Source organism: Thamnophis sirtalis, unplaced genomic scaffold (genome assembly GCF_051295495.1).
Source record: "Thamnophis sirtalis isolate CommonGarterSnake01/CBP01778 unplaced genomic scaffold, rThaSir2_p1.2 scaffold_13, whole genome shotgun sequence".
Lineage (NCBI taxonomy): Eukaryota > Metazoa > Chordata > Lepidosauria > Squamata > Natricidae > Thamnophis > Thamnophis sirtalis.
The window spans coordinates 4,988,704-5,013,292 of record NW_028261393.1 but is presented as its reverse complement, the minus strand read 5'-3'; the positions used below and the strand labels follow the sequence as shown (position 1 = coordinate 5,013,292).

Sequence of the window (24,589 nt, the reverse complement as noted above, 5' to 3'; positions counted from 1 at the left end):
AACAACAACAACACATATTACAAAAGCTAAAAAAGGAAATTAGATGGAGCATCCAGAAACAAGCCCAATTGATATTAACAATAACATTTTAAAAATGAGATTAAACTTAACAATTAAATCAATCATTTATTTCATTTTGTTCAGGCCAGGCTGGCTTGCTGGAAAAGCCAATTTTTAGGTTGGTGTCAGAGTTACTTGCCAGATTTAACTGGATAAAGTGATGTGCCATCATGGGGTTTTTTTTCTCAGGGTTCCAAAAAACACCCCCAAGGAAATTGTGGGAAGTTATCATCCAGCCTCTCCCAGAAAAATGAAATATCCTAGGAAATATTGAAAAGGCAGAATATTTCTCTGGATGTGAAAAGAAACATGTTTCAAAAGACAGAATAGTTGCCTATAGCTTTCTGCCCACCCCCAACTAATGGGCCATTAAGATGGCCCGGCTAGCCCACTTTACATAATAAAGACTTCTCCTCACTGCAGCTGTAGGGGGAAGGGATATTACTCAACTGACCACAAGGCATCTAAGAACTCATCACAGCCTAGAGAGTAGCCTCCTGCATGGCACCATGGGGGAAGTTCAAGACTCTGTCCCAGCACCCACAAGTTCATCCCATGGTCCAATCTTCCACGGCCTCGAAGACAGATTCCTCCCATCCAGTTCCGGCCAAGGGCAGAGGCAAAGATGACCTTGACTTTCTAAGAAGAATGTTGTTATGGCTACGTATCGCCCAACTCCATACAAATCCCGCTCCCCTTTTCCCACAGTAGAAAGTGTGGCAGGACTGAAACCCAAAAAGAAAAGATGGCTTGTAGGCATGACACTTACACTAACAGCAAGCAATAGCGCTTAGACTTATATACCGCTTCACAGTGCTTTTACAGCCCTCTCTAAGCGGTTTACAGAGTCAGCCTCCTGCCCCCCAACAATCTGGGTCCTCATTTTACCTCCCTCGGAAGGACGGAAGGCTGAGTCAGCCTTGAGCCTGGTGAGATTTGATCTGGCAAACTGGTGGCGGCCCATGATTAGCAGAAGTAGCCTGCAGTACTGCACTCTAACCACTGTGCCACCGTGGCTCATAGCAACCACAGCAGGGATGGGTTCCTGCCAGTTCTAAGCTCTTCTATAGAAGAGATTCCACAAATCTACAGTGCCGTTTACAACCAGTTCCAGCTCCCTCCCCCCCGCCCGTCCGCACATCATCAAGATGAAGAGCCAGAGGAGGAATTCTGGGAGTTGAAGTCCACAAGTCTTAAAGCTGTCAAGTTTGAACACCCCTGGGTTTTTTTCCCCCTAAAGGGTTAGGGGTGCGAGGGTCTTGTAACTTGACAGCTTTAAGACTTGCGGGCTTCAAATGCCAGAGTTTCTGAGCCAACATGACTGGAGGAGGAATTCTGGGAGTTGAAGTCCACAAGTCTTAAAGCTGTCAAGTTTGAACACCCCTGGGTTTTTTTTTCTAAAGGGTTAGGGGTGCGAGGGTCTTGTAACTTGACAGCTTTAAGACTTGCACACTTCAATGCCAGAGTTCCTGAGCCAATATGACTGGAGGAGGAATTCTGGGAGTTGAAGTCCACAAGTCTTAAAGCTGTCAAGTTTGAACACCCCTGGGGTTTTTTTTCCTAAAGGGTTAGGGGTGCAAAGGTCTTGTAACTTGACAGCTTTAAGACTTGCGTGCTTCAAATGCCAGTTTCTGAGCCAACATTTTGGTTGCTAAGCAAGAGCGTTGTTAAGTGAGTTTCACCACATTTTACAAGTTGGCCATGCCCACCCAGTCACATGACTGCCAAGCCATTCCCATCAGATCATATGGCCGGCAAGCCACTCCCACTTGGTCACATGGCCGGCAAGCCACTCCCACAAAGCAGGCCACACCTACAGAAAAGGTTCTAAAATTTTTTGAAACCCACCACTGAACCAATTGATTTTTTGCCTGGAGCAGCGGTCCTCCACCCCCCCCCCCCAAACTTGGTTCTTTAACAGATTAAGAGTTGGAAGGTCATCTAGTCCAACCCCTTGCCGAAGCAGGAGAGACTACACCATTTTGGACAAGTGGCAGTCCAGTCTCTTCTGGGGTCACATGATCCCCATTTGTGGGATCTTCCCAGCCAGCTTCCAACCGATCAGGTCAATGGAAGAAGCAGCATTCACTTAACCATCTCAGGATTCACTTGACTTGCAACAATTTGCTTCCTCGCTGTAACAGAAAGGTTGTAAAACTGGGTGTGACTCACTTAACAATTGTTTGGCGATGGAAATTTAGGTTATAAGTCAAGGATTATATGTATGTACTCCGGAGCAGAGTTTTGAGGTGAGCTTTGTCGATCAAAAAGGTCGCTAGCTCGGTGGTTCGAATCCCTATCACTGCGTAATGGAGAGAGCTCCCATTACTTGTCCCAGCTTCGGCCAACCTAGCAGTTCGAAAGCAGGTAAAAATGCAAGTAGAAAAATAGGAGCCACGTTTGGTGGGAAGGTAACAGCGTTTCGTGCCCCTTCGGCGTTGAGTTATGTGACCACGGAGACGTCTTCGGACAGTGCTGGCTCTTCGGCTTTGAAACGGAGATGAGCAGCGCCCCCTAGAGTCGGGAACGACTAGCACAGATGTGCGGGGGCAACCTTTACCTTTACAAAGAAAAATTCAGCCCCTCGGAGACAGAAATTCGTCATGGCCATCCTGTTCGTCTAAAACACCTCTCTTTCCTGCTTCTTTAGGGGGGGAATTGGGGTGGGTGGTCCGTTTAAAAAACACACACATATACCCGCCAACACCCACACTGACCCCAAAGCCCCAAAGCCCGCCCACCCTCTCTTTAAATAGGTCCTCCGAACACGACAGATGAAGGGGCCAGAGGTCAGGTAGCACTTTCTAAAATTATCTCCTTCTCTCCCTCTTTATTTACATTCAACGCAGAGGCCGCCTTCGGAGCTAAACTATTTTAGAAATCCGAAGTCTGCTGCCCCCCCCCTCCTCCCTCAAACCAGGGAAGGGTGGATGGGGTGGGGGGGAGAAACATGCATATGCTTTCTTGTCCCAATTTATCGAGTAGAGTTTCAATTTTCCTCATCCCTTCTCTCTCTCTCTCTGCTTGGTTTGATTGCCTCGCCTTGCCAAACGCTTAACGTGAATGGTTTCCAAATGCAGAGTTCAGATTCCATGGGGTTATATGTGTGTGTGGGTGTGTGGGTGTGTGGGTGTGCGTGTGGGGTGGGGGGTCCATCCAGAAGTTAAATTTCCGAGTGGGAGGCATTGCCACCGCTATTTTCGAAAGATGCCCTGCCGCCACTGCCCACTGCGTCCGCCACGAGCCACCTGCTGATTTGCACATCGTGTTGGCAACGGATGATGTCTTAGAACCGTGGGAGATTTATGGCAGAAAGTCTCTCCATTCCTAGCGATGTTGAGGACGCAAATATCCCTGTTTCTATCCCTTTTTCTGCCCTGGGGTTTGAGTCACGTAGAGGCCCAGCCAGCTGCCTTGGACTACAACGCCCGTCGTCCCCAGCCGGCAATATTTCCTCCAACTTTGGCCAGGCGTGGAAAAAAAATGGCAGAAAAGGTGCAGAGGACTAATTTTCACGTCTCCCTAATTGGGGGGTGGGGCAGATAAATCAACCAGGAGAGAGCTGGAAGGGACCTTTGAGGTCTTCTAGTCCAACCCTCTGCTCAAGCAGAAAGCCCTATATCCGTGATGGCAAACCTATGACACGCGTGCCAGAAATGGCACATGGAGCCATCTCTCTGGGCACGAGAGCTGTCACTTTTTGCTCTTCTCGCTTCCGGTGGGCCAGGCCGCCGGTCGGCATGCACCCACTGGTAAGATGATCTTCCAGTTTCTGGCGTGCGGTCTTCGTGCGGGCATGCATCCCACAAAGCAGAAGACCAGGTGGCTGGTGTGCAGGCATGTGTTGGAAACCGGAAGATCATCTTCCTGGCACGCTTGCCCCCCAGGCGGCTGTGCTTATGGTTTTCGGCCCATGTGGCAGTGCCGAAAAGATTCACTTCCCTATACCATTTCAGAGAGATGGGTGTTCAGTCTTTTCTTAAAAACCTCCAGTGATGGGAGGGCCCATAACGTCTGGAGGCAAACTGTTCCATTTGGCTAATTGTCCTCAGTCCAGTGGTGGGTTTCAAAAATTGTTCGAACCTACTCTCTGGGTGTGGCCTCCTTTGTGGGAGTGGCTTGCCACCCATGTGACCAGATGGGAGTGGCTTGCCGCCCATGTGACCGGATATGAAGATGCCGACGACACTTGTCAGAACCACCTTAAATTACCTCACACACAGCACTGGCATGCATGAGAATAGGATGTAAACTTGTTTTTTAAAAGGCATCTTTGGTTTGCGTTAAAACAACTTCGACACACGCAATGTTCTGATTGCACCACAAACGCAGTAGTCATCCTTACCTTTCCCAGAGGCACTGAGTTTTATAAATAGGAGCATGATAGTGTAGAATAATCATATCCAAGGACCAGTGGTGGGTTTCAAAAAAGTTTGGAACCTCTTCTGTAGGTGTGGCCTGCTTTCCGGGTCCACTGGTGGAACCTCTTCTAACCGGTTCGGTAGATTTGACGAACCGGTTCTACCGAATAGGTGCGAACTGGTAGGAGCCCACCTCTGCCCTCAGGGGATTAAAAAATGCCCCGATGAGCTTGTTGTTAAAATATTCATGACTGGGAGAGACATGGGAGCAAAGTCAGCCAATGAATAGGCACAGCAACTAAGTCAGCCAACGGGAGCTTAAACAGATCTGAGTCTGTGCAGAGAATTGAAACCGAAACTTAAGCAGTCAGCTGCTCTGAAAAGTAAACTAGCAGTCTGTCTGGGCTTTTCTGCTGAAATGAAACTAGCTGTTTGTGTTTGCCGGTAACTCTCCTCCCTTGCGTTTACTTGGAAGAACCACCTGTTGGTATTGTACATTTATTCATTTATTGTTACGTATATAAAGAAGTTAATGAATCCAGCTGAATCGGTACCCTGTGTGTGCTTTCTGGATTTGAATTTGTGCAACCAACTCTGAAACGTGTTCTGCTTTGTATGATCCATGATTGGATAATAATTCCCTGTGTCTCATCGCCAACCTGTTCAGCATCCAGATTTTAATACATTCCTCTTCAGGCTCCTTTTGTTGACACGGATGGCACAAGCAGGACCCACAATCTGTCCTTCCATAGGACAGGTCGTCCTTGAGATACAACCTCCATCGTATCCAAAAATCTCTGTTGCTAAGCAAGAAGGCTGTTAAATGAACCCCCCCCCCAATTTTACGACCTTTCTTGCCACACTCGTTATGCAAACCACTCCGTTTGTTTTAAGTTAGTGACACGGTTGTAAAGTGAATCCGGCTTCCCCCTGGACAGAGGATCGTATGACCCTGGGATGCTACAACCGTCATAAATATGAGTCAGTTGCCAAGTGCCTGAATTTTGAGCATAAGGCTGTGGGATGCTGCAGCGGTTGTAAGTGTGAAAAGCGGTCAGAAGTCACTTTTGGTCAGAGACTGGACTGCCATTGGTCAGAAATGGCATAGGGTCTCCTGCTTGGGTGGGGGGGTTGAACTAGATGACCTACAAGACCCCTAATCTGTAATCTTTGTAGTCGTGGTCACCGGCTTTCAAAATCTTGAGTTGGCGTAAATGACAGGAGCTCGCCCCATCCCACAGCAGCCACCGGGTCTCAAACGCAAACTTGCCGATTTTGTCAACCCAGATTGGCTTTAGGCCAATCACCAGGAAACAGGGAGTTCTAGTTCTGCCTTGGCCACGAAAGCCAAGCGGGTGACTTCGAGCCAGTTCCTCCCTCTCAGCCCAAACCCACCTCACAGCGCTGTTGTTGTGGGGGAAATAGGAGTGCGGGGGGGGGAGGGAGAAGTGGGTTGGATATATCCAATGCCTTGAATTACTTGTAAAGGTAACAAAGATGGGATACAAATAAAGAAATCAACTAAACGCACAAGGCTCGCAAACATTCTGTGCATCACACCCGACGGGCAGAGAAACCGCTTAATTATACGCTGCAGGATAATTATGGAGTACCGTATAAGTGTTTAGGTATGTAAGGAGCTACTGTTATCGGAAAGAACCCGTGGTCTTTTAAATAACCCTGTCAAAACTTGTGTCTGCTGAAGGTTTAGAACTGTCCCTCCCCCCCCCCAATCCACCCTCAAGGATTTTTGACTTATCAAGTTGAATGCAAGCCAATATATACACATTAACATTTCTGGTCCCTTGGTAACCTCCGATAACGATTTCCTCCTTGCAATGTTTTTTTGCAAGCACCCCCACGCATGCAATCCAAAGAGAGGAAGAGGCTGTGAATTTAGGAGGGGGGAAAATAATCTGCCCTCCCCCCAATCTGAAGGGGTCCTTGATGCTCTCTGAGCTTGGTGGTTTTCTTGCAGGCGTTTCATTACTAGTGACACTGATGACGTTACCCAGTTGGGTGATGAAACGCCTGCAGGAAAACAGCTAAGCTCAGAGAGCACCAAGGACCTCATTCTCCTCCGAAACCCCACTCCCTTCTAGCACTGATGAAGTTACCTAGCTTGGTAGTGAAACGCCTGGAAGAAAACAGCCAAGCTCAGAGAGCACCAAGGACCCCATTCTCCTCCGAAACCCTACTCCCTTCTAGCACTGATGAAGTTACCTAGCTTGGTAGTGAAATGTCTGGAAGAAAACAGCCAAGCTCAGAGAGCACCAAGGACCTCATTCTCCTCCGAAACCCCACTCCCTTCTAGCACTGATGAAGTTACCTAGCTTGGTAGTGAAACGCCTGCAGGAAAACAGCCAAGCTCAGAGAGCACCAAGGACCTCATTCTCCTCCGAAACCCCACTCCCTTCTAGCAGTGATGACGTTACCCAGCTGGGTCATGAAACGCCTGCAGGAAAACAATCTCAGAGACCACCAAGGACCCCCTCATTTTAACCCTAAATGACAATATTCTCCTTTGTTGCTACCTTTCCCAAATCTACAAGGAAACAACCTGGATGTGAACAGTTGTCGATTTCCCCACAACACAGAGCAATTCTGATTTTTTCCTTTTAAGGGCCGATGATATACAAATCCACCTCTTTTTCCACCCACTTTATTTATTTTTTTATTTAAATTTTTAAAAAAAGATATCCAGACACATCCATCGAAAATCAGCTTCAAACCACGGTGAGACAACCTGCCAAGCCGAAAGTGACAATTAACACAAGGTCTCTGGATGGCTGGTCCTTCGCAGATTCTGCTCTTCCCAGAAAAATAGGATGACAGATGGTTTCAAATTGGAGAGCAGGCATGTTCAATGCGATGTCCTTATCCCAAAACACTGCGCCATTGTCCTCTTGCTCCAAAGCTTCGTGCGATCACAGGCTGTGCAGCCCACACCTGACAATTAATTGTGAGGCCCAGGTTGTACGAGATGCTATCACGCCAGGTAGGGAGAGGCTGAGTGGGGGGGGAGGGAGGGGTTGACCAAAGGAAAGAAACTGGGAAGGGGGAGGGAGGGAGAGAGCTTAAACTGGCTATCCTAACACCAAGCAGCAGATATTAAAAAATAATTTTTTCTTCTCTCCTCTTCCAGACCTTAAATGGCCTGCAATTGGAGACAAGGTAAAGGTTCCCTTTGCGCATGTGTGCTAGTCGTTCCTGACTCTAGGGGGCGGTGCTCATCTCTGTTTCAAAGCCGAAGAGCCAGCGCTGTCCGAAGACGTCTCCGTGGTCATGGGGCCGGCATGACTCAACGCCGAAGGCCCACGGAATGCTGTTCCCTTCCCACCAAAGGTGGCCCCTATTTTTCTACTTGCATTTTTTTTACATGCTTTCGAACTGCTAGGATGGCAGAAGCTGGGACCAGGAACGGGAGCTCACTCCATTAGGCAGTGCTAGGGATTTGAACCCCTGAACTGCCAACTTTTATGATTGGCAAGCTCAGCAGCCTGTCTTGGAGACAAAACAGACCAGCTAATTCTAATATCATTAAGTTGAAGGAGACAGGCTGCTCAACTGTTAAAAGACGGTTGCTTTTTTCCCCAAAATGAGGAGATACCCTTGGGTAAACACGCCTTCTCTCCATGCTTGGATGCCTTCAATGAGGCGGGCTTCCTTTCTGCAAAGCTCGAGCATTTTTCTGCAGTGGGGGACGTTTGGGCCCTGTATTTACAATTCTCCTACGCTGGCAGGTCATTTAAAAGCTCCCCCTCATTGTAGCTCCGTGCAATCTCCCCCAACTCTCCTACCAGAGGGAAGGAGTCCACCTGAAGAGCTGGGAGAGGCCCAGAAGAGATGGTCTCCCAAGCTTTTTGCAGGGAGTTTCCTCCAAAGTTCGGGAATTGTCAGTAAAAATCCCCAAAAGACGTTTTCATCTGGTGCTGGAGAATTATGGAAAATCTCCTCACTGAGATATCAACAAGTCGGTCCTAGTGCTCACCCTTTGCTTTCTCTCCTGGCTCAGCAAATGCCAGTTTGCTGGACAAAAAAATAAATAAACAAATTAAACTTGGGAAAGTTATTTTTTTTAAATAGGGACCTCATCGCTCACGTCACCCTCTGGCTGCTGATTGTTCTTCGTTTGTTTGCGTCTTCTAATTTGTCTAGCTGATCTGGAGAAAACAAGGGACGGTTCCAGACGGAAAATCAAATTGCCCTTTTGTCGTCACCACTTCCCACCGCAACCTCCAGATCAGAGAAGCCCAATTGATCTACCTATCGATTAAAAAAATAAAACGAAAAAGGGATATTTGAGGACCTAGAAGGGGCAGGAATCTGGCCGGGAGGAAGGACGGGACACCAGCTCCTCCGTCTTCTGAAAACCAGCGAGGACCAGCAGCACGTCGGATGCTTTTCCGAGGAAAGGAGACCTTTTCATTTATTTTTTTTATTTTTTATTTTTCACGTGGCACGAAAAAGCCCTGGAGGGTAGGAGCCACAGCTGGCTGGCAACACCAAACTCAAGTTGCAAAAAAACACAACGGAGAACCGTTTGGCACAACTCAGGAATCACAGCGAGGCGACGAGAATGGGAGGGAAAGGCAGAGAACAAAAAGGCAACCTCTTGTTTTTTTTTGCTTCCTGCCCTGTTGAGGGGGGGAAATGAAACAGCCTCCCGGCCGCACGCGTGGAAGTCTTAACATGATAAAAATGTACGTGTTGTCTCTTGCACAAGGCTGCTAACCCTTTCATTACATCCTGGGGAGAGACACTGCGCTGTGGCTGTTGTTTTGCATCCAACTTGAAAGGCTCGGCGGCAATCTGGACATTAATTGATCACGGGATCAAGGGGCTTCTTGCCCTTCCTGTTTTTTTGGAGAAGATCATTATTTATCCTCCCTTCTTCTTCCCTATAAAAGCTCGCCACCAGAATCCAGCCGAAAGAGGAAGGAAGCAGAAGGGGAGGGGGGGGAGCTCCTGGGTTAAATAACCTGCCCCCGTCCCCCACCAGGCAAAGATCGATCCACAATCATTTTTTCTTGATTTCGGAATAAACAATACCACTGTCCAAAGGCCGGGGAGGTTTCGAGAGTGGCTGCGAAGTGTTTTTTGTGTCAAAAGCTAGTGTTGAATATTGTATGTCTTCTTCAACCTGTAAAAGAGGAAGGCGGAGGAGGGAAGGGGAAGAGATGGAGAGATTAGAACACAGAACGTACAACAATAGGAGAAACAGACACCCCTCTCTCTCTCTCTCTCTCCCTCCCTCCCTCTCTTTTTCAATCCTCAGGGGGCAAATCTGTGCAGGATTGGTCCTCCTCTTGCATCGTCAGCTGTCCACGAAGGAAGAAACGAGAAACAGGAATAGCAATGAGGATACAACAACATGCGCATTTGGAGACAAGATATCAAACAAGGCACACAAACATTAGTTCAGTGTTTTCACAGCAACCACGGTCTTCCCTTCCAAACGGTGAATGACTTGGGAAGCACGAGAAGCCCATTTTAAACTACGCACACAAAAACATGTAATTTGTCAAGCTGTGATTTAAATACTCGTGCTTTTCTATCTTAATTCTTTTTGCATCTTGCTCCTGTTTTCTCTAGAGGGGTTAGGGTCGTTCTGCTTGGATTCTGGGTACTTGAGAGACCGCCTGCTGCCAATTACCTCCCACAGACCCATTAGATCTCACAGGGTTGGCCTCCTCCGGGTGCCATCTACCAGCCAATGCCACCTGGGTATTACCCGGGGGAGGGCCTTCTCTGTGGCAGCTCCGGCCCTTTGGAACGAACTCCCCGCGGAGATTCGGACCCTCACCTCTCTCCAGGCCTTCCGAAAAGCCGTCAAAACCTGGCTTTGCCGGCAGGCCTGGGGTTGATGAGTTCCCCTCCCCTCTCGACATGTATGGTTGTGCGACTGTTGTCGACTTTTATTATTTGTATTTTGTCTTTTATGTTCCCCCTTTTTTTCCCCTTTGAATTGTTCACCGCCCTGAGTCCTCCCAGAGAAGGGCGGCATACAAATAATAAAATTCTATTCTATTCTATTCTGTTCATTTTGGGAATCCCCCTCCAATAGTTTTATTATTTTATTTTATTTATTTTGTCAGGCATGTATTAGACAACATATATCAAGTATACATATGATTGGGTACATGAAATGGATAGGAATAAACATTAGGACAGGGATGGTGGGCCCGCTGGTGCGCTTACGCACGCCCCCTTTACGGACCTCTTAGGAATGGGGTGAGATCAACAGTAGACAGTTTAAGGTTGAAGCTGTGGGGGGGGGGGGTTGAGGATGTAACAATGGAGTTGGATAGAGCATTCCAGGCGTTGACCACTCTGTTGCTGAAGTCGCATTTTCTGCAATCGAGTTTGGAGCGGTTTACCTTAAGTTTGCATGTATTGTGTGCTCGCGTGTTGTTGTGGTTGAAGCTGAAGTATTCACTGAGAGGTAGGACGTTGTAGCGGATACTTTGATGTACCACGCTTAAGTCAGACTGAAGGAGGGGTAGTACTAAGTTGTCTAAGCCCAAAATTTCAAGTCTGGTGGCATAAGGGATTCTGTTGCGAGCAGAGGAGCGGTGGACTCTTCTCGTGAAATATCTCTGGACTCGCTCAACTGTATTAATGCCCGATATTGTTGTGCCCTGTTAAAGGCACTGGAGCACAAAAGAAAGTAGCAATAGCAATAGCAATAGCAGTTAGACTTATATACCGCTTCATAGGGCTTTCAGCCCTCTCTAAGCGGTTTTACAGAGTCAGCATATTGCCCCCAACAACAATCCGGGTCCTCATTTTACCCACCTCGGAAGGATGGAAGGCTGAGTCAACCCTGAGCCGGTGAGATTTGAACAGCCGAACTGCAGAACTGCAGTCAGCTGAAGTAGCCTGCAGTGCTGCATTTAACCGCTGCGCCACCTCGGCTCTAGTAGTAAAGTGGCAACTCTCCCTGAATTTGTCGAGGCCCAGAAAACTGGCACTAGAAATAACTATATAGTTTCCGAACAGGTTTTTTTCCCCCCACCCCTCCCAGCAGCTTTGGTAATTCTCTAGTTATCTGCAAGGCTGAATCTGGTTTTCTTCAAACTCTTCTTAGATGTCCGTGGCCAGCAATCGACTGTACTAAAGAAATATTTAACTTACCCAAACTTACCCAAGAGTGGAAAAACAAAAACCCGCCTTCTTGATTGTCTGAACTGGGACTATACATCACTCACCTTGAAGAGAGCTGCTTAGATTCCTGAGTGTTTAGAATCCATTAAGGCAGTGGTTCCCAAACTTGGCCACTTTAAGACTTGTGGACTTCAACTCCCAGAATTCTCCAGCCAGCTCTGGCTGGAGAATTCTGGGAGTTGAAGTCCACAAGTCTTAAAGTGGCCAAGTTTGGGAACCACTGCATTAAGGTTATGATGACCCAGGAAATAATTGATATTGATAACATAACAACAATGACCATAATATGATGCACCTTCGTAGCAACTCGGTCTTACGGAATACAGCAAGTTCTTATTTGGCTCCCCCCCCTCACCCAACCCCCGTTTTCAAATCATCTGGAGAAATGGACAGGAAGTCCTCGACTTACAACCACCACTAGACTTCCAAGTCGTAAGTCGTTTGCGGCCCTTCAGTTGAACCAGACCGGTTTTTTAATGATCGTGTTTATGAGCTGTCGTTAACTTTTCTCAAGGACGTTGTAACGACTTCGAACCATCGTTAAACAAATGGTGATAAGTCGAGGACTCCCTGTATGACCGCTTGCCGAAGTCCGTAGAATAAACGGCCATGGAACGAAGGCGGCATCAGAGGTGGGTTCCTACCGGTATGGACCGGTTCAGCCGAATAGGTAGTAACTCAGGTGGATACATGAATGTACCGTTTCTACCCTGGGCGCCGCCATCTTTATTTTCCATTCTGCACATGCGCAGAACAATCTTCATTGAAAATATGTAATTTCCCCTCCTTTTTTTAATGGTGCGCGGATGTGCAGATCTTTGAAAGTGCAAATGCGCATGTGTCCGCACGAGCGAAGCGATTGCACACGGACAACATTTTTTGGGGCACCGAACCGGTAGTAACACACCCCTGGGCAGCATGAATGAAATAGCGGGCCCTTCATCTCTCTCTTTCTCAACACTGAAAACGGATTCTAAAGTTAGACCCCCAACATTTCCAGTTTTCCAATTTGACTTTCTTTCCACCTTGAAATCTGGACAAGATAGAAACTATTAAGACTTCCATTCTTACCGTTTTGGACTTGGTATCAGTGGCCTGGTCTGAAATGACAGAGACGGACAGGACAGAGAGAGAGAGAGAGAGAGAGAGAGAGAGGGGAAAAAAAATCAGGGAACTAGAACAAACGAAATTGCATCCATGCCTGTAAGTAACACCCACAGGTGTGGACTCTTGTCTGAAATCGTATACGCTGGCAAGGAAATCCCTCCTGATTTTAAGAGATGTGGCAGGGTATGGGGAAAACATCAAGTTTCTTCTCTCCGTGGCAAGGTTATCTCCAACTAAATTCATTTTTTTTCCTAGCTGATAAACTGGCATTGCCAAGGTATTTATTTATTTATCATGTATTAAACAGGAAAAGGAATGAATTATATAGCAATAGCAACAGCAGTTAGACTTATATACCGCTTCATAGGGCTTTCAGCCCTCTCTAAGCGGTTTACAGAGTCAGCATATTGCCCCCAACAATCTGGGTCCTCATTTTACCCACCTCGGAAGGATGGAAGGCTGAGTCAACCTTGAGCCAGTGAGATTTGAACCACTGAACTGCAGATAGCAGTCAGCTGAAGTGGCCTGCAGTACTGCACTCTAACCATTGTGCCACCTTGGCTCTTAGCATATCTATAGTGTCAAACCAATCTCCCTTACCAGGGGGAGCCCCTTGTGGAGTACTATGAAGCCGTTACCATGGCAGCTCCACTGTGCTGTACAGTAGAAGCCATTTTAAGGCACAACAGGCTGTACCTTAACAGAACTTGAATCCAAAATGCACATTATCACTGTCAAAAGTACTGTGATTTGACGCTATAGATACTGTATATTTCATTCCTTTCCATTTCAGCGGCCCAGGCTTTTCAGAGTTATGCTGGAACACAGACACACACAGACAACCCCCCCCAAAGGAGTGTTAGGGGTGTCTTACCCCCACAATATTTTTTCCCCAGAGAGTAAGTCATCTGTGTACCAAGTTTGGTTGAAATTGCTTGAGGCATTTCAGAGTTATGCTGGAACACACCTACCCACTCATTTATTTATATAGGTTAACATATAAAGTTATATGTTTATATATAACTTATACAAATATAATTATTTATATAGGTGGACTAAAGGTCGGGGAAGGAAGAACCAAGATGGTCAAAGTTCCTTCTGGTGGACCTCTTGAATGCTCTCTTAAGCTTGGTGGTTTCTGTGTAGAGTTGGGTCATGAACCAAGAAGATCATCAAGGTCAGAGAGCACCAAGAAGTCCACCATTCAATCCCAAGCTACAGATTCGCTTCCGTTGAATGGTCCTTCCATGTGAAACCCTTAAAAGAATTTCAAGAAGGTCCAGATCATGGAAGATCAACGGAAGGCCATTGTTGATTTGACAAAAGGGACTGGAGATTTCTAGATCGGGGATCTTCTCACATCTCCCATGGTTCAACCCACCTACCTTCCCTTCCTACCTGAGTCCAGTTCTGGAACATCCCAGCCAATGCAGAGGTAGACAAAGTAGGCCAACAACTCCGCCCCCCCTCCCCACATGCCTTCTTCATGCTTGTATCCATGTAGCAGAAGCTCAACGGAGATGAAGAACCATTTCTCCAAATGATCATCCGGCCGAATCTCACCACCTCTGGGGAGCTGTGGGGTTTCATCCCTCCATCCCCCTACCCCACCCTTTGAAACTACCATGGTATATAGCAGCAGGAATCCCAGGTGATTCAGGGTTTGGGGGCAAATGAGGACAGAGGGAGAACCTCAGGAGGACAAGGGAGAAGAAAGAAGTGAATCCCAAGATGCCAGGAGTAAAGTCAGAGAAGAAGTCTTCCCTTGGAAACAGGAGCCAGAGCAGCTGGGAAAAAGCCCACCCCGAACCTCAAGAGCATGCAGGATTTTCCCAGGATGCATTTGGGCTGTGGATGGAGGCACCTACTCTCCTATGCTCTGGCTCTACAGCAGTGTTTCTCAACCACCGACATAAGATGTGTGGACTCCCATCTCCCAAAATTACCCAGTCATGCAGGAATTTCCCAGGATGCAGTTGGGCTGTGGATGGAGAAACCTGTTCTCCTACACTCCGGCTCTGGAGTGGTGTTTCTCAACCGTTGGCATTTTAAGAGGTGTGGACTTCAACTCCCAGAATACCCCAGCCAGCCGGCTGGCTGGGGAATTCTGGGAGTTGAAGTCCACACCTCTTAAAATGCCGACGGTTGAGAAATACTGCTCTAAAAGAGTGCAGGGAAATCTCCTCCACCTTTTCTCCAGTGTTAGAGAAGCTCCCTGAAATCGTGAGGCGACGTGTTAGTAGTGAGGAGAACGTGTCACAAATACAGGCATGCGTCACACAGATCCCGGCCCGGCCCAATACTTACTGTGGCCGGGTGCCGAGGGTATGTTTCCATTGGATACTTGCTGTTCCGCCTTCCTAAATAAACAGCAGACAGGTGTGACCCACCCCAAAGTGGGGATCCGTTTCCCGACACAGCCAGCAAGTTATTTGAGGTCCTGCACTTTTTAACCCCTCCCCACATCTTAGAAATCAACAATAGTTAAGTTGGATGGTCATCTTGGCTGGGAATTCTAGTCCCGCCTAGGTGCCCTCCAGATGTGCTGTAACTAAAACTCCCAGAATTCTCACAGTCAGCCCTTACATACAGTATCTGCATGGCCTAAGATCAGTGTGAGTAAAACGTTTGGTGGCTATTTCCTTGCTAATACCCCAAATTTGTCATTTTGGCACTGTCCCTTATATCTCTCCCCTTAATTTGACCTTCAACCCTTTTCTCCCCAGTTAGGCTCTTTCCAATATTATAATTGCAAATATGATTTAAAACAAAAAGATTCACAAGTCCTATGCACGTTGCCCTCCTCCCCAGAAATCCAATGCCTTAACATTTTATAATACTTAAGACATCAGGAAAGATGTCCCCTCAAAGATGTCGCCCTTTCCCCCCCCCTCAAAGATGAACTGGGACTACAACGCCCCGTATCCCCAGCCAGCACACACATCTCCACGTACCTGAAAGGACTCAAAAATTGAAACGTTGATGTGTCCAGCAGAGGCTATTTTGTTCTTACGAGCCCATTGTACTTCGGTCTAGGAGAATGATTAGATTCAGCAATGGGCACTGAATCTAATCCCAGATCCCCAGGGATACTGGGATGTGGATACCTGCTCTGCTCCTTAGTGGATCCTGTTTTTTGAATCTAGTAAGCCTCGTTAGAGCCCTTTGCCCCCTCAAGAGCTTCCAAAAGATTGCACCAAGGTAGATTTTGATCCAAGGTGAAGGAGGAGGAAAGAAAACAACCGTGGATAACATTGGTGCCACCACCCCGTTAAGTCCAAAGTTAAGTGAAACCAGGAGCCCGTAGGAGGAAGGACCTCGAGAAGTTCGAGAAGGTGATGCACCCAATTGGGAACGCCAATTGGGTGCATCACCCAATTGGGAACGCCAAGACTCGGCGGGGGACTTACCAACAGGAAGCCTTGGTCCACAGGAGGTACACAACGATTACGCAAAGCATCACGCCGGCCACAGAACCGATAGTTGTCCCAGCAATGACTGCAACCGACATGCGGGGCTGAATCGCACTCTCATCTGTCAGAGAAGAACACATGAAGGTTGGAGAGCACCTAGCCATGGACTTCTCTATTTTCTTGGGCAAATCAATGGGGGAAGGGCGAGTAGATTTCATTGGAAGTCCTACTCTATGGCTGGTAACTTCTGAACACGAAGCTACTGTAAGATGGGGACCTAACAGAATAACAGAGTTGGAAGGGACATTGGAGGTCCTCTGATGCAACCCTCTCCTCAGGCAGGAGAGGAGACCCTATACCATTTGAGACAAAGGGTTGTCCAATGTCTTCTTTCTCCCTCCCCCCCCCCCCCCCGCTGCTTTATTTATTTTATTTGTATTACTTTCCATTTCCACCAAACAGTGTGGGGGTCTGAGTTATGGACAATCAAAATCCACATATTTCTTATAATATTCATCACAATACTATTAATAATATAACTATCAATACAACGACAATAGTACATAACACCTTCATCATCAAATTCTCTCCACATTAGCATTTCCTCTCTCTCCTGGGGGAGAGCCTTCTCTGTTGCAGCTCCAGCCCTCTGGAACGAGCTCCCCGTAAGCTGAGTTCAATGTAGAGATATTTTAGACTGTGATTGTCAAAAAGTTATACCGTGTCCGGGCTCTGGGAAGTCGGGGGGAGGGAAGGGAGGTAGGGATCTAGGGGGAGGGGGGGATGGGGGAAATATAATAAGTGTTAAATTCTAAAGTATATGACTGCACCTGTATACTGTGGCTTTTTAATGTTAGTGTTAAAACAGAACAAACTGAATATATTGGAAGGTAATAGAAGTATACCGAAGGGAGGAGCTGAGTGAAAGAAGAAGGAGGGTGGAGAGTGTGAGAGTGAGGAGGAGGAGAGGGAAGGGAGGGAATGGATTAAGAGAGGGAGTGATAGGGTTAGGGTTAGATAGAGGGGGAGGGGAAGTAGGTGTAGAGGGGTATGTGAGAAGGAAGAATTAAAGTTGGAGGGGGTTGAAAGAGGGTGTATGGTGGGCCGAGGTGGTATATTGGGTTTGTATTGTAGGGGGCATTTTCTATATAAGCGAGGGCTGTGTCTATTACTCAATGTTATAAGCCCCGGTTACGCACAGTAAACATGTGATTGTATAGAATGAAATGGAAATAAAAATATTATGTAAATGGAACGATCTCCCTGTGGAGATCCGGACCCTTACTACTCTCCTGGCCTTCCGCAAAGCCATGATAAGGATAGTGACCCCTCCCGAATGATGAATGTATGTTGCTTACCATTTTAGTATTTGTCTCTATTTTGTTGTCTGTATCCCCCCCCTTCCTAGTTTATGTGAGCCGCCCTGAGTCCCCTCAGGGAAAAGGGCGGCCTACAAATTCCAATAAACTATAAACTATAAACTATGAAGACTTGGCTGCTCCGGCAGGCTGGGGGGGCTGTTGAAATAGTCAGCCCCACAGGAACTATGAAAGTTGTGTATTTTTGTCTATTGTCTATTTATCCCCTTCCTTTGTTTATTGTAAGCCGCCCGGAGTCCTTCGGGAGTGGGCGGCATACAAGACCAATAAATTCAATTCAATTCAATTCAATTTGTATGTCCTTTTTTCTAACTTCTGTTTCTATTGTCTAACCATCGATTCAGTGGTGGGATTCAAATAATTTAACAACCGGTTCTCTGCTCTAATGACCAGCTGGGTAAGTGGGGCTTGGTAGTCATGTGACTCAGTGGGTGTGGCCAACTCAATGTCACTCATATCGATGGACACTTCGCCTTATCTGTTACAGTGTAATAAAGTGTTAACTGGGAGAAGCAGTTTCTGTAAGCAGGACAATAAAGATTAGGCTAAAAACAACACCAGAATGTTTCCTTCCTGCCTTCCTTATAGAATAGCCCTGTAAAGTGAAAAAAACACAAAATAAGATTTCTTCCAAAAACCGGTTCTCCCAACTGCTTAGAAAGTTAACAACCGGTTCTCCCAAATAGGTGCGAACTGGCTGAATCCCACCATTGCATTGGTTGAATACATGTCACGTCAGAAAATATTCAGTTTCTTCTTTATCCTTAATAAAGAGCGTTAATCTGTCCATTTCTGCGCATTCTAATATTTTCTTAATTACACTCTCATCTGATGGCATTTCATCATTTTTTTCTATTGATGTGCAAATACAATTCTAGCTGCAGTTAATATATGTAAAACCAGATATCTAGTCTTTTTGCCATATTTTTCTGACGCAATGCCCAACAAAAATATCTCAGGTTTCTCTTCTTCAAAACCTCCAGTGACGGAGTACCTACAACTTCTGGAGGCAAGTCGTTCCCCTGGTTAATTGTTCTCTCTGTCCCGAAAATTTCAATGGGGCTGTAGCCCTGACACCATCTGAAGAGCCATGAGAAGAATAGACATTTCTCTAGTACTACACAGTGTTTCCCAAGCTTGGCCATTTTTTGGGGGGATATGGACTTCAACTGCACGAATTCTTACTGGTAGCCGTGCTGGCAGTGGAATTCTGAGAGTTAAAGTCCAGAAATGATCACGGTTTGGAAACTCTGCCTTGGTGGGAGAAAGGATAATATTAAAAGCTTTGGATGCTGGCACAACCCCGTACGCCAAAAGACAGCTTGTCACCTCTGCTTTCCACACCTAATTTAGCTTCTGAATGCTGACACACAAGGAGAAGTTGTGACACTGCAGGAGATAATGTGAGAATGATGGCTTTTGCCATACTTGCTCAAAAGAATCCCAGTGAACACTTAGGTGAAGAGGAGAAGGAATTCGATGGCTACCTTATTTAAAAGTTTACTGTCATGCTAGATTTGCAAATTCTTATCAATTGGTAGTGCTAAAACAGCACAACAAAGATTTCCATGGTACAAATGAAAAAGCATTTAATATCTATATACTACTAAAACTCTCTTTCTGGTAAGCTTTAACTGGGCAAAACGGTGCATCGCAGGACAAAAGAAATAAACTAACTTACAGAATACATCGAAACTCCGGAACCCATGATTATGAAATATTTCGTGACATAAAATGATCACCAAACAATTTATGGCAAAATCTAGGAGAAGGAATGGCAGGACCAAGGGGTGGAGTCAAGAAAGCAATCAGCCCAGTATCTGTACGCAGTTACAAATGGATTAATTTAACTCTCTTTAATTCCTTTGACCTTTATCTGATGCCAAGATAATGCTAAGTGTTAGTTAAGAAGGAAGGAGAGAAGAAAGGAGGGAAGGAAGGAGGGAATGTAGGAGAGAAGGAAGGGGGGAAGGAAGGAGGAAAGGAAGGGGGAAAGGAAGGAGAGAAGGAGAAAAGAAAGGTGGGAAGGAAGGAAGGAAGGAAGGAGGGAAGGAAGGAGGGAAGGAGAGAAGGAGGGAAGGGGAAGGAGGGAGGGAAGGAAGGGGAGTAGGAGAGAAGAAACGAGGGAAGGAAAGAGAGAGGGAGGGAAGAAGAAGTAGGACCGTTGTAAGATAAGATGGATCTATGGGATGTTAAGAAAGCAATCTTCAAGTATATTGTCAACTGTAGGGAAAAATTGTTATAAACACATATTATTAATAACAGTTATGAGATCATATAATTGTGAATGTATATATGAAATTGATAAAATATTTTTTTTAAAAAAAAAGAATATTCCTGTGTCTAAGTTGTTTAGCAAAACATCTGTTTAATTGGACCTCCACATCTGGATCTGATATTTCACACCTGAACACCTTATACAATATGTCGTAAAATATTTCCTGATCTGATGCAGCGCTATACAATTCAACACGAGCTATTTTCCAGACAAATAGGTCTCTGAACATATCACAACTATCCCAGTAAAGACCATGCATCAGAGGTTCTGTCAAGATATTGAGGAAGCTAGTAATGAAATATCTCTGAAGGAATAATTGAACAGGACATGGGTTGTTTAGTCTCTTTTAACATTATCCCCATAACAATAGTCCTGTGAGGTAAATTTGACCAATGGCCCAGAATCACCCACCAAGCATTCAGGTTCAAGGTGGGCTTGAAACTTGGTTCTTATCTTAAACCCCTGTTTGGGCAGGGAATCAGACTAGAAGACTTCCAAGGTCTCTTCCAACTCTGTTATTCTGTTATTAACCAGATAAAACCTTGCTGAGTATTTCAAGATCATCCAAGGTTGGCTGGGTGTTATCATTCTCCTTGTTTCTGACCCAGCTTTAGCAGAAACAAGAATCAGACTCCTTGTCCCCAAAAAACCCTCTTTATTTATTGCCTGTGAACTAATGGCATTCACACACTGAAAAGTCCAGGCAATAGTCCTTCAAAGGGTTAACTGCAGTAAGAGACCTTATCAGTTTCTTGAGATAATTGCCAGGCTAGGAGCTTCCAGGCACAAAGCTGTACATTAAGTTCTGGCAAGCAGTCTTTGTGGCACAAAACACAATGGGCAAAATCTTCAGAAATAAGAACTGTTGTCTCCTACGACCACCACTCCCCTCTCCTTCTATTATTCCCCAGCCTGGGAGGGACCACTCGGTGTCCATGTGTGCCTTGCTTCCTGAGTCAGCTCCTTGTCCTCCATTGTTCTCCTCTCCTAACTGCTTTGTGCATACACGCATCTGGAACAGGCCGCAGCTGATCTTCCTCCCCACTTATCTCCACCTCCAAAGGCAGCTGCCTCTCCAGTGGCCAGGAAATGTCAGATGCCCCAGGCTCTATCTCTGCGTCAGATGCTGAGCCTCCATCAGAGCCTTCCCCAGACTCCAGAACTGACCCAAGTTATCCTCCCCAACCTCCTCATCGTCCGAGTCTGCCGCCAGCTCTGCCGGCAGCTGGCGGGCCATAACAGTTTCTTTGTTTTTCTTCAAAGACGTTTCGCTTTTCCTCTAGGAAATGAGGAAGCTTCTTGGATGAGAAGCGAAAGGTCTTCAAGGAAAAATGAAGAAAGTCCAGGTGCCTCTTGAAAAACCACCTTTTGGATAACCCCAACCTGGTGATTGAAAACCTCCATTGACATTCCCTTGTTAAGATAGCAGATTGCAAATCCTAGGAAAGAATGAAACAACAACAACAACAACACTGAGGTATGGTAGCATCTCCTGTCCTGGTTTCCTGCCATGGGCAGAGGGTTGGACTAGAAGACCTCCAAGGTCCCTTCCAGCCTTAGGATTATCTGATTATATCCCCTCTAACACCACTACGTCCACAGTGGCACCTGTTAGCCCAATTCTTAAAGTCGCAGCAAGATCGACCGACCAACTCACAGAGAATCTGAAACACGCATGCAATATAACAGGTACTATATGCACCCAAAGACACCTTTCTAATGCCTTCCCAACCAACATTCTACCTGGCAAACATACCACGGTTCCACCACAAATGCGCGAATGACAAAAGCGCGCCTGACTAAACCGCGGTGACAAAACCGCGCCGACGAATGAGCGCTGAAGCGCGCCGACAACAGCGCGCCGACAGAAGCGTGCTGTAACCCTAACCCTAAACCTAACCCTAAACGTAACCCTAAACCTTACCTTAACTTAAATCGCGCTGTTGTCGGCGCGCTTTTGTCGGTGCGCTGTTGTCGGCGCGCTTTTGACATCGCGGTTTTAGCGCCGCGGTTTTGTCGGCGCGCGTTTGACGTTCGCGCATTTGTCGGGTCACGACATACCACAAGCCCCCTATGCATGCCCCAGTCCAGAACATTAGTAACCAATGTGCATAAAAGGTATTTTGGGAGAAAGTCCAATATTTTATTCAGTAGCAAAGATAAAGGCCTCGGCTGGTAGTCCCAACTCCCACAGAGAAAGTCATTTTTTTTTATGTTGCAGTGACAGAGTGGCTTTGTAAATCAAAAACTACCCAACCACAATTTTATTTACTTTGTTTTTCTTATCTGTTTTTCTTTTCTTTAACTAGCCTGCCGAGTTGGCAAAGAGAAGTGAAAAATGCTCATTATCTCCCACTGTTTCATTCCACTTCTGCATCTGGAATTTCTGACAATTAATTTTTCCCCTCAGGGCATGGAATATATATATATATATATATATATATTTGCTGTTTGCTTGTCTCCTAAATGCATTTTTCAACTGGGAAGGTTTGAACGACAGAGCACGAAAATCACATTATTTGCAACACGGTGAAGTGTAAAGAACAAAAATAATACCTCAATAACACCGCTATAAAGAAACTACGACATACGTTACAGGAGGGGTTTAGTAGCACCCGTTTCCGATGAATGCGTTTTAAAAAACACTATATCCTTTTTAAAAGGCATTCTTTCTGCCTTTTATTGCATTGAAAATGGTTAGATGGAAAAGGAGACGCCCAATTCTTCCAGATTTCTTTTAGCACCAGACATTACGCTGACTCTCCTCTTACAATACGTGGCAGCAATTAAAACGTGCCGAACTTAAGGGACGGAAAGTTTAAAGAGAAAATCAAATCAAATATAAAATCCATGACATGCCAATATAAAATTAATCCAGTCCTAAAACCTGCTCTTAAATGCAGAGCAGTTTCTCTCAACCCTGGCTACTTTAAGCGGTGTGGACTTTAACTCCCAGAATTCCCCAGCCAGGCGACAGGACGAGGCGTTGGCTTCGTGCTCTTGGGAAACCTAGATCAGAACACTGATCTAGACCATATAGATTAGAAACGTATACCCCCATTCTCAGACTATAAACACATTTTATAAACAGATTCTCTTTGCTGAGCTCTGTACTCTACACCAGAAGATCTGTTCATAAAGATACTTTTTACTCAGTTAATTACAGTGTAATCTGGAACGATAGAAAATATAAACCTGGGTTCACACCTCCCTTTGGCATGACTATCCTTGTCATACTATCCTACCCGGGATATAATCCCCAGCTCCAAATCATTTGACCCCACGAAGAACTCGGATGAGCCAGAAACTTGTGAGGAACCAGAAAGGATCATGGACACGGTGGTCGATTCCAAGAAACGGGACTTCTCACCTGTCAATTTCACATAGACAGAGGCCGAAGTGGTACGCTTGGTGAAGGGGTTCGTGGCCTGGCAGCTGTAATTGCCTTCTTCTCCCCAGTCCTTCAAGTGAAGATTGAGCGTGTCATCTGTCCCATTCTTGACCGTGTTATTGAAGAACCACTCAAACGTGGCCGGAGGCACGGATTCCGCAGAACACTGGAGAACCAATTCGGAACCCAATGGTTGAACTATGATTCCTGACTGGTTCAACTGAGCAGACCTGGGTCCGTCTAGAAAGGAAAGGAGGTAGAATCAGGGCAAAGGGGTGGAAGAGAAGAAGGCCCAGCTGGTAAGCAGGTAGGAACGTACCCCACCCCACAAATCAGCAAGATTTTTAGGGCACCGTTTGGGGGCGGTCAGGAATGGGGCTTATCATGATTCCAACACGAATTTTGGTGCTGGGGTTCCATCTCCGCATCTGAGAAGGTTCCCTCGGGTCTTTGCAGAGGTCCTTCCTTGCGAGGTCTTCTTCAGCTGTCTTCCCAGAAGGTTTGGAGGAAGAGGGCTCACCTCTTGTCAACTAAGAATCCCCTTATTTTTCGTTTTGGAGATGGGAAAGAAAACGCTAGTAGCCATATCTTCACCATGAATCAGGGAGGGAAGCCCTGTCAAAAGGAAGATTACTCACATGCCAGTGTAAGTATGCTGGGGTTGCTCGTGGCAGCGCTGAAAAGATTCTGGGCTGTACAAGTATATTTCCCTGCGTCCGATTGTTGGAAATCCCGCAGCGTGAGGATTCGTTTTCCATGGTCAAATTCTACATTTGTTGGGAAAGGTTTAGTGTCCTTGGACCAGGTGACGCTCACCGTGGAACTATTGGAGGTGCTACAATTCAGCGTGAAACGTGTGTTCTCAGGCACAAGGGACTCCGAAGGCCGCAGGATTGGCTTTGAGAGTTTTTCTGCGCACAAAACACAACAGGGGGTCACATACTGAGTACTTACAGCTTCCGATACTTGGCCTGTCCAGTAAGGTCATCCTCGAGGACCTCCAGAGTTGGGTTGTTTTTTGAGAGCTCTCCTCTGTTTGGAGAAGCTTACAAAGACTCAGGTGCCTCAAAAAATACAACAAGGAGAACAACAACAGTGGGTGTGTTATCTTACCCCCTTCCCCTTCGAGCCAACATGGCCGACGGACCAAGTTAGGGACCATGGGTAGCGCCAACAACGTTCTGCTAAGAAGTTCCTGCAAGAATGATAGATTTGGGTCTCCACAAGCAAGCCGTGCGCCGGGGAAGACACTGGGTTGGGTTGAGAATGGCTCCTGCCGCCCACTTTGAAACCAACAATTAAGTGGAATCATTTAGCACGAGCTTTCAGGAAATGGAATTTTAATGGTTTCTTTCCTTCTCTTTAATTTAATAGGCTGGGCATTCTCTCTTATACTGGTTCAGAGAGTCTGGGGCAGTGGTGGGTTTCAAAAA

General features: G+C 46.3%; 1 protein-coding gene across 1 annotated transcript in view; it reads right to left on the bottom strand.

The window, feature by feature from the left end:
• Positions 1-7,069: 7,069 nt before the first annotated feature.
• Positions 7,070-24,589, bottom strand: part of LOC106552704 (cell adhesion molecule CEACAM5) — a 54,066-nt gene continuing 36,546 nt past the window's right edge. The window contains exons 7-12 of the mRNA XM_087727961.1: positions 23,795-24,067; positions 23,136-23,396; positions 16,106-16,229; positions 15,003-15,055; positions 12,660-12,688; positions 7,070-9,564 (exon numbers count right to left, since the gene is read on the bottom strand). Of these exons, the coding sequence (XP_087584087.1) occupies positions 9,442-9,564; positions 12,660-12,688; positions 15,003-15,055; positions 16,106-16,229; positions 23,136-23,396; positions 23,795-24,067 (863 nt within the window). The 3' untranslated portion in view covers positions 7,070-9,441. The remainder of the gene's footprint in view (positions 9,565-12,659; positions 12,689-15,002; positions 15,056-16,105; positions 16,230-23,135; positions 23,397-23,794; positions 24,068-24,589) is intronic.